Source organism: Sminthopsis crassicaudata, chromosome 1 (assembly GCF_048593235.1).
Source record: "Sminthopsis crassicaudata isolate SCR6 chromosome 1, ASM4859323v1, whole genome shotgun sequence".
NCBI classification, from domain to species: Eukaryota; Metazoa; Chordata; class Mammalia; order Dasyuromorphia; family Dasyuridae; genus Sminthopsis; species Sminthopsis crassicaudata.
Genome location: NC_133617.1, coordinates 371,549,339 through 371,569,174, shown reverse-complemented (window position 1 = coordinate 371,569,174; position 19,836 = coordinate 371,549,339). Strand labels below are relative to the sequence as shown.

The 19,836-nt window shown below is 39.8% G+C and overlaps 1 protein-coding gene across 10 annotated transcripts in view; it reads right to left on the bottom strand.

Annotated features, from left to right (window-relative positions):
• CTIF (cap binding complex dependent translation initiation factor) overlaps window positions 1-19,836 on the bottom strand; it is a 486,242-nt gene that overhangs the window by 41,730 nt on the left and 424,676 nt on the right. For all 10 annotated transcript variants that reach the window (XM_074279342.1, XM_074279337.1, XM_074279344.1 and 7 more), the window contains one exon: window positions 17,699-17,854. In XM_074279342.1, coding sequence (XP_074135443.1) covers window positions 17,699-17,854 — 156 coding nt within the window. The remainder of the gene's footprint in view (window positions 1-17,698; window positions 17,855-19,836) is intronic.

The window sequence follows — 19,836 nt, the reverse complement described above, 5'->3', positions numbered from 1 at the left end:
CAGGATCTTGAAGGAAACCATGGATTCTGAGGAGTAGGGATGAGGAGGGAGTATATTCCAGGTATGGGGTATGGCCAGGACAAAGGCATAGAAATGGGGTGGTGTGTATGAATAATGGCAAATATTGAGAGGCAGCTAGGTGGCTCAGGCCTAGATCAGGAATGACGGAGCTCAAATCCAGCCTCAGATGCTAACTAGCTGTATGATCCCGGGCAAGTCACTTAACTCTGCCCGAGTCCCCTGGAGGAGGAAACAGCAAACTATTCCAGTATCTTTGCCAACAAAACCACTGACCGTATGGTCCACAAAGTCACAGTCAGACACGACTGAACAACAATCCACAGCATGGAAGCACAGTCAATTAGAGTTAGTTTCTTCATCAGTAAAAGGGAGTTGGATTAGCAAATATTCCAGGTATGAATCTATGATTTTATGCTTCCAATGCTAAAATCAGAGAAGTGGAAAAAAAATCCACATAGTCTCCTTACAGGGTATGGTGCTTCACCTGGGCCTTGAAGGGGAGGAGAGATTTAGATAAAGAAGCAGAGGCAGCTTTCCAGAAATGAGATCACTCGGCCTACCTTGACAATAATAAAGCAGTCTCACATAGGAGGATGGTTGTGGAGGGGGCAGGGAAAAGATATTTTGAACATCTGGGTGAGAGGGGTAGTGATGGGGAACACTAGTTTTTTCAAGTATTGATAGCAAATTTTATCCTTGCCTGAGCCTCTCTTAAAAATAAATCAAGATGCTCCCACCTCTTCCCTCCTTCACCCACACCTACAGCTTGCATTGTACTGTTGGAGGGTGCCTTGGAATATTTTTCTACTGGGAGCATAAACTCTAGGCTCCTCCAGGATGGACCTGTTATTATACTGTCATGGCTGTTCCTTAGCTGAATCCCTGGGTCTTTTTATAATAAGGATTAAAAACATACATATAGCTGTGTATATAAATAGTGCATGTCCTATTCCAACAAGGTACAATTTTCTCCTCTTCTGAAGTCCACCTGACAGTTTGGAGAGATCTCCCTCTCACTTCTCCACCTCTTAATCTTTCCCCAGTGCCCACCCACCGCCAGGGCTGTACTACAGAAAGCAGTAGCCTCTTGAAGTTCAGACGTTAATTACCCATTTAGAATATTTTTCAAAATTACACAGTATGGCCCCGGGAGATAAGAGGAATGAGTAGGGGAATGGGGGGAGGGCGGGGACAGCTAAATCTATCCTACACTACAATGAAGGCTGGGACTCTGTGGGTGGTGGGGAAAAGAAAGAGATACCCACAGAGGAACACCCCATCCTGCTGGTGAGCCTCCTCTCCTCCGCCGCTGGGAGGGGACTGATGGGAAAGGAAATTCCTTACAAGGATTCCTAGTCATCCCCCCAAGTCCCTGAGCCTGAAAAGGTGACAAAGAGGAGAGAGATTTTTTGTTTTTCTTTTAATCCGAGACCCTGGGATAAATGTCTCTCTTACTCTTCATGTCTGTTCTGCTTTTCTTGTTTCATTAAATGTGTTGGCTATTGATTTCTCAATAGGCAATAGACAAAACAAGGACACTTTTTATTTCTTGAAAAGAATACAAACCACTCGCTGTAATTAGGGGGCTGAGGGGTCTGGGAGCTCACCAAGAGCTGAAACTGTTGTGGTGTTTGTGTTACCATAGTTCAGCAGAGTTCAACAGTTCTTTCCAAGGAGAGAGACAGAGAGAAAATCTGTTTGGTAAGTGTGCTGGTTTACTTTTGGGCCATGTTTAACTTTGCAAAAACACATATATTGAAGAATTTTGTCCCTTAATATGGAACACCCCACATTTCTTATATTTCTTCTTACTCCGTCTCTCGGTCTCAGTTTCAATCTGTCTCTCATATTTTTACCCACAATGTGATTTATTTCAAAGCAGGGGCTTTTTGCCTGGTCACTGAGAAAGCTAGAGATGTTATGAAACTTCTTTAAATAATCTGTTTGGAAACTTCAAGTTTTCTGTTTAAATGTTATTTTAAAAACAGACTGTTCTGAAACAAATACTATTCCCTTTTAGAAAACAGTTTCTGGCATAAGTGGATATTTTTGTAACTTCAATTTTTTTTTTAAAAATCAGAAACAAGTAGGTATCTCAATCCTGTGTTAGAACAGTTGCTAAGAAGACCATTTGTTAGAAATAACAGTTTGCAACTGATCCAGATAAGGAAATTGAGAAGCTAAGGTGGGTGTGAGAGTAGGGGGGAAATTTCAGTTCTCTTCCTGAAAAGGTACATTACTCACAGGGAAATGTTTCATTGGATTAAAAAAAAAAGTGATTTCATATATTATAGAAAAGTATGTATAACTTCTTTCTTTTGGCTTTTGCTGCATGGAAAAAGAAACAAGTCTGAAGGGCTACACATCAGTAGGCTATGAAAGAAGGCAGCACCCTTAATAGTAGCTGCAAGGAGATTTGAGGGCTTTTGATGCTAAGCTAGACTGAAGTCCCAGAAATAAGAACCCAGAAAGAGGTTTTTGACTCTTATTAGAAATAGGAGAAATAGGCAAAGGAAATTCTAGTTAAAGTCTCTATATAGGATTGAAACTAGAATAATAATTCAGTATTCACAAGACATTTTCATCTTAGATTTTTTGGGGGAAACTTCCTCTGTAAGACTATTTTGTCACAAAGACTATGTATGCTTACCTGAAAGGTTATACACAAGAGAGAAATAACAGTAACTGCCTACATTGCTCCGTGCCTTGAGCTCATCTTTCTCTCGTTATAGGAAATCAGAAACAAGCTTAGCAGGTAAAATTCAGCACTACACTGGATCTGAGTTCATGCTTCTCATTATTTGTTTCTTCATGCTAGTACACACTGTGTAAGTATATACAGACACATACTACAGATAAGCCACGGATCTGAACCAACACAGACCTCTTGGAACTTTCCCATAGACATGATGGTGACATGAAGAAGAATAACCCAATACCAATATTTCTGCCCCTCTCACCACAACGCCCACCGACTCATTAAATAAATGCTCTAGAACTGCCGAGCTCTTCCACTATCAAGGCTGATTCCTACATTCATCAAACCTCTGATGTACTAGCAGCTTCTCTAGTTCCTGGCACTCCTAAATACTGTGGTGGAAATGCTGGCACCATTAGCTGACAAGGGGAGCCTTGTCAGCTGCTCCTACATCAGCGACAGCTGTGGTGGGAATATACTGAGAATGGAAGCACCTGTGCTGTTCACCTTCTGGCCCCTCCACTTCCTGAATCCCTTGATTCCTAGAGCTTAAAGCCTGGTTGGTTAAGACCAGGGATGGCAAACACACTGGCAGTCCAAATCAAGCTAAAATGAAACTGGGAAATATTTAACAAAATTAATAAAATACAATTAAATATAGACAATGTTAATATGTGGTTTTCTAAGTCAATGTGGTCACCAGGGATCATTAAATACCAATTAGTGATTACCATTTCTAGCTGTGTTTGATGATACTCCATAGAAAAGCCTCCTATGTGGGCAGCGTATTCTAATTGTAAACAAGCATAAATGAAAAAAAAGTTTTTAAACAAAATATGAAACTTTTTCCAGAGCTTGAAAATTAAAAAATTTAAAGTTGCAACATAATCATCTCAGAAAGGATTTATCTAAGAATACTCTCCCCTTTCTCTCTCCCCTCAAAAAAGAAAAAGAAAGAAAAGAAAACAAAAAATATCCAACATCTTAACGTTTTCCTTGGAGAAACTTTTTAGATGATTTGGGATATTTGGATAGAAGGCTTTTATAATGATCATAACACTAAGATATCATTAATTTGGGAGCCTATTAATTCAGCCACTGTGATAGTATGAATAATGGCTGAGCCAAAGATGACCTCTGCATTTTCTAAAACAAAAGATTTACCAAATTATTTGCTGGGGGGTAGCTTGGGGAGAAAGGACAGATGGTTTGTGTAATCATCTTAAGAGAAGAAACTCTTTTTAAGGACTTTACCACACCATACAATTGTATGTAATTAAATGAGATGGCAAGGACAAAGAATTCAACTCCTAGAGCAGGGTTTCTTAAACTTTTTCCACTTACTCTCCCTTTTGGCCAGAGAAATTTTTATGCAACTCTGGGCATATAGGTATATGAAATACATATACATATCGAATACTTATTGATAATCATAGTTTTGTGACCCCAACATTCAGTTACAAGATCCCATATGGGGCCACAACCCGATTTAAGAAGTTTTGCCCTAATGGACAACCCACTAACATCTCAGAACTAATCTAGGTTAGACTTCAAATAGCTGACAGTCTGTCACCAGCACTGTATCTTTGCAGCTATTTTGGTTCATCCTTCACTTTTGACATCAAGGGGTGGTATCTAGATTTGTGTATTTAAGTGACACAAAATTTCACAAAGTCATCAACCTTGACTCTTCCAGAGTCATCCAAGTTTAGTGGCAGGACAAAAGTCAAAATGACTAATGAAGGCCTCGGATACAGCAGATGACCTTGACATCTTCAAGCTCTAAGTGTGCCATAGTACCTACTTTGGCTGCCTTTATGGCCTTTGGAACAGATTGTTCTCATCTGCCTATTCTTCTGGGGGAGATCTTCACATGATTGAGGTAGGCAACCCCTAACTCACTGAAGGGTTTGGGGCCTGTCAGTTATATTCAACCGGACTTAGCACATCTGCCAAGGCAGTTTACCAGGATGTGGCTGCTCCAAATACTACAATTCTTGGAGCCAGAGGTGAGAACTGAGTGCCAGGTAGATGCCAAAGGTGGATGCACAGCCCTGAAAAGGCCCTAGCAGCTGGGCAGATCCTGCCAGAGATTGGACTCTATTGTTAATACTGATGCCAATTCAGGCTGCCCACATTTTAATTCTTCCTTTTTTGAAGTGAACATTATAAAAAGCCAAAATCACATCTTGACAGATAGGGATCCATTGGTTATTGGTGTGTGAATTGTTTCTGTCTGTAAGCAGTCAGATCACTGACCAGAGCAAAGGTCAAAGTCAGCACTAAATCAGGAGTGAGCTGAGAAGAGGCTATATCCAGTTACAGCAGCTCCAACTATATGTACTCAAACAAGCTGTTAATTCTGGGACTGGTGATAAAGACACTGCCTTTGACTAGGGCTGTTTCTTAAAGAAGTTAAATAATATAAAAAAGAGACCCATCACAGGGGGGCAGCCAGATGCTTCATTGGATAAAATGCTGGGCCTGGAGTTAGGAATTTAAGTTAAAATCCGGTCTGGATGTGTGACTCTGGCTTAGTCATTTAACTTGTTTGTCTTAATCCAATAGAGAAGGAAATGCCAAACCACTCTGGGATCTTTCCCAAGAAAACTCAATTGAGAGTATGGTCCACAGGGTCACAAAGAGTTGGACATGACCGACTGGCTGAATAACCACGGCAACCACGGCAACCATAGCATAGAGGCCTGAAGAGCTTAAAAATCACCTCACCTTGCTCCTCACATCTCCTTGCCAGGTAAGAGAGTTATGGAGATCAATGACAACACTGGTTATCAGGATAAACTCATTTGTAAAACATACTGGAGAGGAAGGTAGGAGATTACAAGCAGAATATCTCACAGGGACAGCCAGGTGGTACAGTGGATAGAACACTGGCCCTGAGTTCAAATGTGACCTCAAACACTTGACACTAGCTTTGTGACTCAGGGCAAGTCACTTAATCCTGATTGCCCTCCCAGCCCCCCCCCCCCAATCTCCTCACAATGAAAAGCACAAAAGAAAAGCAAAAAATTAGTAAGTAAAAATAATTTTTAAAAAGACCAAATTAAAAAAAAGAAAGCAGTGGAGGAGAAAATAAGTTTACAGAAAGCCTGATATGAAGCTAACCAATATTATTTTTGCTCTTCAGCGTAGCCCAAACCAGATTAAAATGGAATTAGGAAATGGTTAATAAAATAAATATAATACAACTGAATACAGATAATATTGACATATGGTTTTCTAAGTCAATATGTGGCCAGCAGGATCCTTATGTACCATTTTAGTGGCTACCATTTCTATTTAAGAGCATTCTGAGATGAACTTGTGAGGAGAAAGAGAAAGAGAAGAACAATTATAAATCATTTTAGGGTCTTCTAGAGTATTTTTTGCAAAACAATCCCGTGAAGTAGGCAGTCCAGAAGTGCTATTACTATTCTTTTACAGATGAGGAAAACTGAGGCTCAAGGATATTAAATAACGTGATACAACAATAGGTAGTAGAGCTCAGACTCTGGCTCTGGATTTCAAGTCCCAGGATCCAAGTATAGTGTGTTTTCTACTAAATCAAAGCTATACACAGATGGGAAAATGGAGATTTGTCAGCATTCCTATAATGTTCTATTCTCATCATCAACAACAGCAGAATACAGGCGTTTGGACTCTTAACATTTCATTACCAGATGAAAAGGGTCCCATGAGGCTTTTGCAATTGATTAACATGTGAGCCACAATTCAGTCACACAGATGACTATGAGTAACGGTTATGTGGGAGAACCTGTGCAATGTCCCGTGGAAGATGGATTTTTGAAAGATGTTTGGTTTCCTAGATGCTCTTGTTTTGGGATGACACTGTACTCTTTGCATCAAACCCTACTCAGGGTAATGTAGGGCAACTCAAAAGAAATTTAACATCATCCAATTACATTCAATCAACAATCATTAAATACTTCTTCCTTGAAAAGTACCATGTTAGGTGCTGAGGATATAAAGGCAAAAACATAACAATTTTTGCCCTCAAGGAGTTTATATTCTAATGGGAGATAAAATGTGTAAGTAAATAAATACAAGGTAATTCCTGGAATGAGTGAAAATTAACATTAAATGGGACATACATTCTGAGAATAAGGGGGAAAGCCTCTACAAAGGGATAATAGTGGATTGCAAGAATTTGAGGGAGAGATGGAGTGCTAAGCACAGAAAAGGCTGAGTGGAAGAGTCCCCATTACCTAGACCATGACATGAAGCTAGCCGGACAGATCACTGACATAGTATATTATGGCACATATATCTGGAATGGTACTGCAGAGAGACAATAAATGAGCTCACATTTGAATAGTAGTTAGAGAGAACCAGTGGGTTCCAACTGGGAAATTATGTGGAGATTTTAATTATTACAAGCCTCTCCTTGACACAAAAATCCATCTCCTTATCTTTTCTCAATGATATGAAAAACATAGATTATTTTTAAAAATTTCATTTTAGATTTATGGAATAAAACAAACATTTCTAGCATTCAAAGATCCAAACTGTGGGTTACCTAAAGTTACAATGCAGAGAGTGAATATAAACTGACTTATACTGACACATGTCAATGCTGACTTGTGTGTAAAATGTTACATAAGGAAATGACATAAGGACACATGATTAGAAAAGGAGTCAGGCTGGTCGTGGAGAGAATGAAGGATGATAGATGAGTAGCCCAGCTATTTCACTGGTATACATAATATACTAAAAGACCAAAAGGCACGTCTGAAGCACACTGGGCAGATCCACTATGGAAAAATTTATGGAAGAAAATTGGCAAGAATTACGTGAGATGAATTAGCATGGGATGGATTGTAATTTACATCACTGGAGTACCTACTTTGAGAATACTCTGAATTATTTAAATACTGAAAAAGGCAGATGCTACTAATTCTAGATAAGGCTTAGCCTATTAGAACAGGATCCACAGGACCTCTATTTGGAAACAATTAGTAGTTAGTTGAACTATTACATATACCTGAAAAAGTAATAAACCATAATTTCTTTATAACAAAGTTCCGTAACTCATAATTCCCTTTAATCTGGCCTGGTCTTAGTCTGAACTGGTCCAGATCTGTGAGGGTATACATAGCTAATTTCTTTTAGTTTGCTGCTGCTGGTGGTGATTCACTGACTGATCAATCATTCACAAAGTGTTTCCCATTTGAGTGGGTAGGGGAGGAAGGTATATAAAGAACTGGATTTTGTTCCCTGGAACCAATGTCCAGGAAAAGACTAGAAAGAAGAAGAAATGAAGGCATATGAAAGCATCATTTATTATTATTCTGAAAATGTTGGGTTACTCTCTCATTTTTTTCAATGATGTTTTAAACAACAGCATTTTAACTTCAATGTTTTGGGGTCCATAATGAGATACTTGTTTTTGACATTAACTGCCCCTGTAATTCTAACATGTACTTGATATGTGCACCTTACTGGAGTCTAAGCCCCTTAATAGTACAGACTGGACCACTGATCTTTGCCCATATTAAAGACTCCATTTGCGTGTGAAATGAATGGATGTGCAATGATCAGTCTTCTTAAGATTTGATTCTGCTTGGTCCAGTTTTCTGCCCTCACTCTTCCCCAAAACATGAGAAAAGACAAATTGGTTAAATGACTCTTTTCTGGTCTGGCAAAAAAGGAATAGGTCCTCTTCTCCATGCTTTAACGACTACAACAGCCTCCTGGCTAACTCCCCTGCCGTCGGTCTTATCTTAGACGTATGATATATATTATTGTCAGGTTAATCGTCCAAAAAACCACTTTCACTATAGGTACTATCTTGTTCAAAAGCCTTTGTAGCATGTGTTCTGGAAGTACACTCCTAATTCTCACTAGCACCGATTGGAAGGTAGTATCCCTGGAGGGCAGCTACTACATCTCCCTTTGGGATTCTGCGGTAGTCCTGATGGCTGGGGAGCATGTGAGCCCCATGGGTGCTGCTTTCCATTATAATTGGTTGATATCAATTAGTCAGCTAGATACAATTAACTTTCTGAAATGGGTTTTACCATGGTGGTATGCAAAATGAGACCCCCAAATATATAACATTGTCCTTCAAATATATAGAGTCCAGAGAAGAATGGCTTCAGGTTTAGGACATATGTGGCAAAGGAGGAAACCTACAGCATCTTTTTACTCAAGACTTCAAGATGTTCCCCTTAGCTACAGTGTAGTTTTCCTGCTGGGGTCCTTGAGGGTCTTAATTCCTTTTTTCCTTATTTGGTCCAGTCTGTCCTTGGTTCCTGATATAGGAACTTCTATTAGCTGTTCAAAGAATGCTGTTAGGTTGTAGTGAAATGCCCATATTTCCAACCCTCTCAAATTCAAGGCGGTAAAAGTATTAGATCAGTTCCCTTCTGCTTCACCCCCAGTCACTTTCTTCTTAGGGGTTTGCTTCTCTCTTCTTTCTGTTTTTGTTGTCCAATTCTTTGTGACCCTATTTGGGGTTTTCTTGGCAAAGGTACTGGAGTGGTTTGCTTCCTTCTCCAAGTCATTTTGCAGTTGAGGAAACTGAGGCAAACTGGGTGAAGTGGCGTCCCCAGAGTCACACGCAGTAATATTTGAACTCAGGAAGATGTGCTATCTCCCTATCTACTGTATCTTTTGGTTTCCCTCCTTCTTTCTGTTTCTAGACACCCAAAGCCCCCTTTCCAAATCAGCTCACAAGGCAAGACCGAGATACTCAAGCAATCCAAAAATCTTCCTGGGTGACTGAGGTCCAGCCCATATTCATACAATACAGCTTCTGCAGATTATTTTCATTTGACAAAGGGTATAGGATGTAGCAATTTGATACTTTAAGTGGGGGAGGTGATTTGATTTATTCTATCATCCTTCCACTCTTTTGCCTTCATTAGCTCCCTACTTCTTACTGTATCATATTGAAATTCCTTTGTCTAGATGGTTTGAATGTCCTACTTAATTTTATCTCAAGCAATCTTTTCTGTTCTAGTCAGGCCAGTCTTCTTAATATCCCATAGACAAACCACAGCCATTTCCTCCTTTGTATTGTTTTTTTTCCCTTTGATTTTGTTTCTGACACTTATCTAAAAGTTTTAATTTTGACCAATCTTAATGGTGGTTTATTTTTTTCCTCCTTTGTAGCATACTTATACCATTTCCCTCTCCTGCAATGTGCTCCTCTCTTTCCTACTTTTCCTATTCTAATCAATCCTTCAAGATCTAATATACAATCTCATCACCTCCACTATCTCAGCCTACACTGATCTTTCTCTTTTCTAACTTCTCATCAATACTTCCAGTGTGTATCATGTAATCTAGATGTTAATTTCCCAGTCAATGTTCCCTATGACTTCAGTTTCCTCTTGCATTCCCCATTAGACTGTAAGTTTTTTGAAAGAAGTGATTCCATTTTATGTTTATTTGTCTTTTGGCAGCATAATGAAATATTTTAGTAGAATAATGACATTAAGAGGGCTGGTTCAATATTAGGAAAACTATTAGCATACCTGACTATATCAATAACCAAACTAACAAAAAAATCATATGTTCATCTCAAAGGATGCAGAAAAAGCATTTGATAAAATCCAACACCCATTCCTATTAAAAGCACTAGAGAGTATAGGAATAAATGGACTTTTCCTTAAAATGATCAGAATAATGACATTAAACTTCTTTTCAAATACAACAATCCTGCCCTTGATGTTTACTTGACTGTAAAAGGGATAGATGAAGTAACCTTGGTCCTTCTTGTAAAGGAACTTAAGTCTTAGGAAGACAAGGAAAAAGTTGATACTTGACCTTCTATCAGAGTAACGTTTTGGGTTTTATAAAATTCATAATTGAAGGAAATGCTAAATTTCAGTTATCCTAACTTCCTCCATTCTATTTCATGAACCTTTTGAAATCTATCCATGGACCCCATTTACAGAGGAGACCTTGAAAGTCAGGCAGGTCTCGAGACTTTATTCTGCAGACAAACTATTGGGAGAACTCTGAGCCAACACCACCTTGACTTTCCATGCTTTTGCTGGTTATTTTATAAGCAACAAAAGTCCCAGAGTAGTACATTCTAAGCTGGCAGAGGAGCAGCCCAGTGGGATCTTACTTAGTCCTTTAGGGAGGATGTGTGGTCTGGCAAGGAAGAAGCAAGAAGTGGGAGAGTCAGACTTTGTCTGGCTCAATCTCTGCTTTGGGGGATGTCTCTCAAACTGCCAATGTCTCTATCTTGAAACTAAAGGTAGCACCAGCTGGACTGAAAGTGGGAAGGTGAGCAATGGTCCTGGTTCCCTCTCCCTGAGAAAGAGCAGCCATACAATAAGAGGGAGCACAGAGAGAAAAAGTTCTAAGAATGCAAAAGCATCCCTGGAAAAGTCCGTCTAAAATATGATCCTGACTCATCTTTCTGCCCAGTGAAATACCAGAGGATCCCCACCCACACCCACTTCATTTTACCCTTTCCCAAGGTCAGATTTCCCCTAGAGCCAAAACAATGTCGGCAATTGGACTGAGTGCAAGCCAAAGGGGAAAAAAATGTGGCTCGCTCATTGTTGCAAGGAGCAATTTCCCTTCCTGAGAGACTCTGCCTGCCTGACCCCTGTGTTATCCTTCTCATTAGCCAGACGTATTCATTACTCTCTGATGAGCCCACCCAGTTCTTCTTAGGTGGGCCCCCAACCCCGCCTGCAATGGAACTGTTCCACCACATGCCTTTTCTTGGAAGCCCGATGGAGGGATGGAGGTGCTAGTGGATTTCTGGAAAGAGAAGAAGAGAGGATAGGAAAGAAGAAGCGAGGAAGGGCCAGGAAGGAGAGGAAGGGAGAAGATGGGAGAGGAAAGGAGAAGAGCAGAGAGAAGAAAGGAGAGGATAAAAGACAGAGGAAAGAAAAGGAGATGAGAGAGGTGCTGAAGAGAAGGTTCCATTGCGGAAGCGAGAGATGTTTAGGATATCAAGCAGAATTTTCCAGCTCCCTTTTTCTCATTTACTCTGTCCCTGTCCTTTGGTTGTGATAGCCAAACCTTTCAAAGGGGCAGAGAGATTTTGAAGAATACTTGGGCTATGAGAAGAAGAGCAGAGAGGAGAGATTGTCATGTTAGGAGGAAATAGAGATGAGAGGAAAAGGAAAAATTGAGTGAAGAGGTAGAGGAAAATAAAAGGATGACTGAAAGAGAAGAGAAGGAAAGTGGTGGGGGAAAGTACAAAGACACTTCAACTTTCCTTGGCCAGCCAGGTTTTCAACAAATGTGCTCAAGAATGGGGAAGAGGGAGAAGTGCTCTGTCCAAGTCCTAAAGGAGCCTCCCAGAAGAACTAACATGAAAGAATAATGCAATCATGAGTGAGGAGAGGAAATGAAGTGAGCAGGGTCAGCCATTGAGAGCAGGGTGTGTCAGACTAGATGAGAATTAGGAGGCTGGTCATAAGGGGCCAGGCTGGGATTGAGAGATGACCCTTAATTCAGATCCCACTAATTTAGAATTCATGAGAGTTAAGCTATATCCATCTGAAGTTGACCTTTGCACTCTGGATGAAAAAAGAATTTGCCAAGCAAATGAATAGTGTGAATCTGGTTGCTGGGAAGCTAGCTTTTAGTCTACTTAAGATAGCCAATCATTTTCGAGTACTTTAAAAACCACTTTAGCAGAAACTCTTTGTATTTTCAAATAATGAATGGGCTAATAATTGCAAGTGGTTTTTATTTATTCACTAAAAAAGCAGAACCCCAGATTTACAAAACTTTGTAAATCACTTGTCTCTGGGTCCAAAATAGAGCTGTATTTTCTCCAAAGCCTAGGAAAAAAGAGTATTGGTGCGAGAATTAGGAATCATGGATTCTGCTCTTAGCTTTGCCACTGTTTAGATATAGGATCTCGGGCAAGTGAACTAACCTAGCAGGGTCTTAGTTTATCTAAAAATTGGGAGTTGAATTAGGATTTCCCTAAAGACCCTTCTAGCTATAAAACACCAGAAGTTTATAATTCAGTTACCACAAACTCATATTTTCTTTTCAAGTAGTATGATTTAGTAAGATTTGGCCATGTTCAAGTATAACTGAGAACAGAAATATCCCTCAGGGAACATGACAGAAAATCTGTTTAAGGAGCAGTTTAAACCAGCAGGTTCAGCAACTGACAGAACCACTGCAGGCTGGATCCATCCCAGGGTCACTGCTGGCAAAAGGCTAAATGACCAGAGTATCATAGCAAGTTATTCAGAGCTGGAAAGAGCCTAAGAGATCACTTACCCTCATTCCCATCCCTTCTCTACTCTCATTGCCATATTTCATATACAGAAACTGAGGCTCTGAGAAGGGAAGTGGCAGAGAGGATTCTAACCCACATTTTCTAATGCTCACACCTAGTAATCTTTCTTAAAGTTCTATTTACCTTGCCTCAGTTTCTCACTTTAGATGCTGACTTCTATTTTCTTTATATTTTTTTCCTATTGTTACCAATGTAATTAAAAACAAAACAGGTCCTGTTTCACTGTCTCACTCCCCCAAAAGGGAAAACCTTTTGTAAAACAAATGTAGGCAAAACTCAGTCATGAACAGCCCCTACTCCATCCTCCCTCATCAAGAACTCCAAGGCAATGTTCACTTTCCAGCCTAGTGGCTGGGCATGTCCCTGAAGCCCAGATCTTCAGTTCTCGCCAAGAATGGATCAACACAAGTCTCTTTTCATTACCAGAGATGATCCCATCATTCATCATGTCCCAAATTTGGGAGGACTGGGACAGTCCTACCTGATTTCATATCACTTGGAATAAACAGGCTGGCTGGGAAGATGCAGTGTCAGGGACCATGTACTTGAGCAGCTGACATAGGCTCTTTCATCCCCTCAGCTGGGTCTCATCACAGGAAAGCCACCTGTCATTTCTTCCTGCAGACTATGGGCAGGAGACATAAAAAGGAAACTCGAGGGAGACACAGCCAGAGCTCATCATTTGGAGTTCAGAGGAAAAATGGCAATGTCTCAGTGAGATAAACCTTGAACCTTATTTCCTCTCTGCTTGCGTGGTCCACCTTCTGCTCTGCAAATATACTCATTGATAGCTCCCTACTGCCTCCTATATCAAATCTGAACATACAAGTTCAGCATTGAAAGCATCTCCAATTTGAACTCAACATTATGCCTTCCAGCTACCCAATATGTCTCTCTCAGGATCACAGAAGCCCCGAACTGGAGGAGACTTCAAGTCATACCGATGGAGAAATCCCTCTATCTTAGATACAACAGGCAGTCACTCACCATATGTTTGAAGAATTCCAGTAAGGAAGGAACCCTCCATCTTTTTGGGGCAGCTCATTTCACCTTTGGACAGCTCTGATTGTTAGTGAGTTTTTCTTTACAAATAATGTCAATTTGTCTCACAACTACTGTTCTGTTAGTTCTGCCCTCTGGGGATAAATGGAACAATCTCTCTTCCATGTGATAGTCCTCCTATTCACTGAAGATGGGTACCCTGTTCCTGAAGGTGTGCTCCAGGGGAAATGTCTTCTAGGGCAGCTAAGTGGCTCAGTGGATAGAGCACTGGACCTGGAAGAAGATTCCTCTTTGTGAATTCAAATCTGGCTTCAGACATTTATTAGCTGAGATTTGAACCCACATCTTCTGATTGCCAATTCATTCTTTTTGCTATACTGAGCTCACTCTCATATGTTCGTAATGAAAAAGTTCACTGTAGCACAACTGCCAAGATGAATTTCAACTCCAGCAGAAGCAAGAGAGGCCGGAATGGTAAACTTTCTGGGTGTCCTGTTTCTTGACTCAAGCTTACTCTGATGAGTTCCCCCAATCCAAGAGATAGGGCTTATCCAGCTAGTAAGGGTGTATAATTGCTAAAGATGCCTGGGATCATCTATACAGACCAGGACAGAGACAGATCAGTACCTGATCCAGGACATAGGAGAGGATTTAGCTCTGAGACCCCACCTATCCAGACTTCTAGAGAATCAATCATTCTAGGATCTGGGAAGAACTGACCAATAAGAGGAAAGGGCAAGTGATCTTCCTAGGCTAATTCCCCAAGGAGAGAAGGAAGGTTCATCTAAAAACTCATGGCTCTGTCCCCCCAAGTTCCAATTCCAAAGCCTCATGGAGCTAGCTTCTTAGGTCCTTACTCCACAGGGCATTCCCACAGGATGAGATATGGATCACACCCATGATGGGTGAGTGATGTAATCAGGGAAAGAAGACTCATTCATGAAACAATAAATTAACATAAGACTATATACCACAAAGAGCTAGATAGTGCAAAGCTAATTCAAGAACAAGATGGTATAAAATTCTAGTTGCCACATTGTAGGAAGGACATTAGTAAATGTATTCATAAGGACACAGGAGAGTAAAAGTCAAAAGTTTGTGCCACATGAGGATCAACAGAAGGCTGCTGTTGAGTCATTTCAGTCATGTCTGATTTCATGACTTAATTTGAGTTTTCTTGGTAAAGATATTGCTATGGTTTGCCATTTCCTTCTCTAGCTCATTTTACAGATGAGGAAACTGAGGCAAACAGGGTACTTGTCCACAGTCACACAGATAGTGAGTGTCTGATACCAAATCTGAACTCCAGTCTTTCTGATTGTAGCCTTAGAACTCTCCCAGCTACCTGATAGGACTCATTAAAAAACTGTCAGGATTTCAACAGGTAGAATCCACGGCTAAGCAAAGACACAACAATCCAGAGGGGCAGAAAGTACAAGATGTCTATGAAGGGATAGTGAATAGTCCAGTTTGTTGGTGGAAATATGCTATAAATTATAACAATCCTAAAATTTCCCACTGCCTTTTGAATCACCAATAATTTTGATTCTTCAATAGTATTGATGTTCCAAGGTTTACTAAAGAACATCACATTGTTTTAAAAAAAAAAAAGGATGATTATTTGTGCTGGGAAGTACTTTGGGATTGTCAAAGGCTCTGCACAACTTTCCAAATGCAATCCAGTTTGCTTTATTTCTCCTTAATAATTCTGGGCCCAATATGTCTAAAGCTATTCAACTGATTTTTTTTTTGAGTAATCACAGAACTCATTAAGAAGGCTCTGTCATGTTTTGAAGCTTGATGAAAAAGCACAATACCATTCGCAGATAGGAATATCATCAACCACAGGGATTTGTTTCCACATGGATTTTGTCCAAGATATTCTCTATAACATCAGGGAATCCCTTGGGCATACATCTGACTTTATACCTTGCTTAATAATCAGGAAGCCACTGAATAGTTATTCTGTGCATTTATTAATACATCTTATATCATCTCAATGTATATCTGATACCATAACATCACAAAAAAACCACTCACTTTTCAAATTGGCAAGAGCATAGCAAACAGATAGAAAATGAATAGACCCTTCTGTATTTCTATAATAATCTACTTTGGGGGGAGATCTGAACAAGGGAGTCTACAGGGAGGCCCTCTATTTTAAAAAATACTTAATAGTATTTTCTGTTTACAATTACATGTAAAGATCAGTTTCAACATTCATCTTTGTAAGATTTTGAATTCCAAATTTTTCTTCCTTTGTCCCTTCCCTTCTCCCTCCCCAAGATAGCAATCTGATTTATGGTATACAGGTACAATCATGTTAAACTAATGATCTACTTTTGCCATTAGTGACAGCAGAACCATTAGACATGGACCCTAACACATCAATCTCTGATATGCTGTATGAGGAAATCAAGATAAAATCAGGAAGATCAGATGAATCAGATTAAATATATACTGAAGAAAGAGCACAGGAAATCAAGTCTATTAATGCTAAGACCAGTAAAAGTTAAAAAATATATAGATATGTGGGTGTGTGTCTATACAATCCTCCCCCTCCAATTAAAACCACAAATGATTTTATTATCCAAAAAAAGCGATCAAGAAAACATCAACATACAGTAACAGTTATATTATGTGATGATCAGCTATAGTAGACTTAGCTTTTCTCAGCAATGCGGTGATCCAAGATAATTCCAATATACTTGGGATGGAAAATGCCATTTGCATCCAGAAAGAGAACTATGGAGATTAAATGTGGATCAAAACATATTATTTTCACCTTTTTGTGTTTGTTTTTTTTTCTCTAGTGGTTTTTCTTTTTTGTTCTGATTTTTCTTTCACAACATGACTAAATATGGAAATTATATACATATATGTATATATATACATACATATATGTATGTATATATATAAAAACCTATATTAGATTGTCTGCTGTCTTAGGGAGGAGACAAGGAAGGGAGGGAGGAAGAAAAGTTTACCAAAAAATTTACAGAAATGAATGTTGAAAACTGTGTTTACATGTAATTAGAAAGAAAATACTTTTGAGCAATTAAAAAATGAAAAAAAAAAAGAAAATGCCAATAATAATTAAATCATATGCCCTCTTTCTCACTTTTGTGACATTTTTTATAATGATTACTATATGTCATCATCATCATGGTAATAAAAACTCAAATTTTGTAACACTTTAAAGTTTAGAAAATGATTTTTCTTACCATCATCCTGTGAAGGTAATAGTACAAGTATTATCACTGTCTTATAATTAAGGGCAGCTAAACTTGGAGAGATGAATTTTCTCACAGCCACACAGCAAAGTGTCAGAGCTGGAGCTTAAATCTAGTTTTTTCCCCCTCCAAAATCATTAGATCACTGCTATCTAGAAATAAAGAATTCTGTGCAGGATGGGATGAGAACATAAGAGGCCACCTGGTTCATCTCAGTGTCAGAGCATGAAAGAGTTCATCATCGTAAATCTTGTTCTGCTGCAAGAACCTCAGAAGCCATCCCTCAATTTAAAGATGAAAAGATCATTCCAGTATAATGGTTTCTGACCCTTTTCTTCCCAAAGAACTATAAGAGGCAACCTCCCAACCTCCCTTGATATTCTGAGACCCCCCCCCCCCACATACACTTGGGGGAGTTTCAAGGCTGACTACTGGGTCACTTGGACACCTGAAAAATGAGAGTGAGGGAGAGAATGGTTCAGTGCCTCTTACCTCCCTGAGGCAGGTGTAGATGGGACAGACAAGGACACGGAATGGTTCCCCAGTGCTGCTGCGCATGGTACCAAACACCTCACAGAGGAAGGTGATGAATCCCAACCAGCGCTCCACGTCTTGCCGTTGCAGCTCCTCCCGCATGGTAAAATCTTTCTGCAAAGAGATAGGAGACAAGGTGTCAGCCACTCTTGGGGAAGGAAGAAGAAGGGAGAAAGTGAGGGATGAAAAATGAAAATGTGTGTGTATCTGTGAGAGAGAGAGAGAGAGAGAGAGAGAGAGAGAGAGAGAGAGAGAGAGAGAGAGAGAGAGAGAGAGAGAGAGAGAGAGAGAGAGAGAGAGAGAGAGAGAGAGAGGAGGGAGGGAGGAAGGAAGGGAAGGAGAGAGGAGGGATGGAGGAAGGGAGGGAGAGAGAAAGAAACAGAGAGAGAGAGAAACAGAGAGAGAGAGAGAGAAACAGAGAGAGAGAGAAACAGAGAGAGAGAAACAGAGACAGAGAAACAGAGAGAAACAGAGACAGAGATAGTGAGACAGAGATAGTGACAGAGAGAGATAGTGAGACACACAAAGAGATAGTGTAAGAGAGAGACAAAGAGACAGTGAGAGAGATACAGATAGTGAGAGAGAGAGAGAGAGAGAGAGAGAGAGAGAGAGAGAGAGAGAGAGAGAGAGAGAGAAAGAAATAGTGACAGAGAGACAGAAAGAGACAAAGACAGAAATAGTGGGAGAGACAAAGGGAGAATGGGAAACAGAGACAGAGAAAGAGGTAGTGAGAAAGAGACAAAGAGATAATGAGAGACAGAAAGATAGAGACAGATAGTGTGAGAAAGAGACAAAGAAATAGTGAGAGACAGAGAGACAAAGATAGTGAGAGAGAGAGAAAGAGAGAGAAAGAGAGAGAAAGAGAGAGAGATGGAATGGGGAAGGTATAAATGTCCCTGGTAGCAGAAGTTACCCCAGAACAGGGCCATGCTTCAGAGGACAATAATCTAAATGTGTATAACTCATCTTTTGGTTCATTCATTATATTTTTCTTGAAAATTGGTCTATTTTCCCCAGACTCAAAGTGCTGGAGTTACTAATTGACCCTATCCCCCTACCAATTGGCATGGCAACTCTGACTGTCTCTGCCTGTTCCCTGATTTGGGGGGCTCAATGTATTGATGATGAATTTAGTGTGAACACTTGATACACTTAGTTTGTGGCAAGAGATCCTTCAGCTTCAGCTTCCCTAGTAACTGATATTACAGACTTATAACCCCATACTTGGTCACTTATCTTTTTGAAAAGTTGTATTGGGTTCCCTTTTTTGTGTTCTTATAGTAGAATCATACCTGAATATATCTGTCCTCTGTAATTACTAAGAAAAACTATTCGATGAAACTGAAATAGCTAAGGTATGAGATGGCACATACAATATTCTTCAACCAAGTTCTCAACCTTAGAGTATGAGGCTTTCCTGGTCCAACGGTGGGCTGCTTTTGGAGTTAGAAAGTGCATGAGTTCAGAGCCCAGCTCTGCTACTCACTGTTTGCTTAGAGCTCGGCAAATCAATTTCTCTGGTGTCATCCTTTTTAATTCATCAAATAAAGATGTTGGACCAGATGACCTTTATCATCCCTTCCAGTCCGGCTTTTCTGATTCTATTTGTTTTACAGAAGTGAGATTGATAATGGTAATGAACCTGAATTTAGTGGCCTTTTAGTGTTGCTTTCATTTACAAATACAGTCATTGTTTGTACTGTCCTGTAGGTTGATGTGTTTCAGATTTGTGGGACTCTGTGTGATCCCATTGGGGTTTTTCTTGGCAAAGAACTTAAGTAATTTGCCATTTCCTTCTCCAGCTCATTTTACAGATTGGGAAACTGAGTCAAACAGGGTTAAGTGACTTGCCCAGGTTCACACAGCTAATAAGGGTCTAAGGCCAGATTTGAAGCATGCTGAGTCATATTCCTACCTGTCCTGTTCTCCTGGTTATGCTGTTTTACATGCTCTGAATTTGTTGACATGAATCTTCCTATGTTTTTCAGGATTCATATTTATGACCTTTTATTTTAGAGCAGTATTTCCTAAACTTATTGGGTTACATAACATCTTGGGGTTTAGAATTTCCCAACCAAAACCCATAAATATTGATG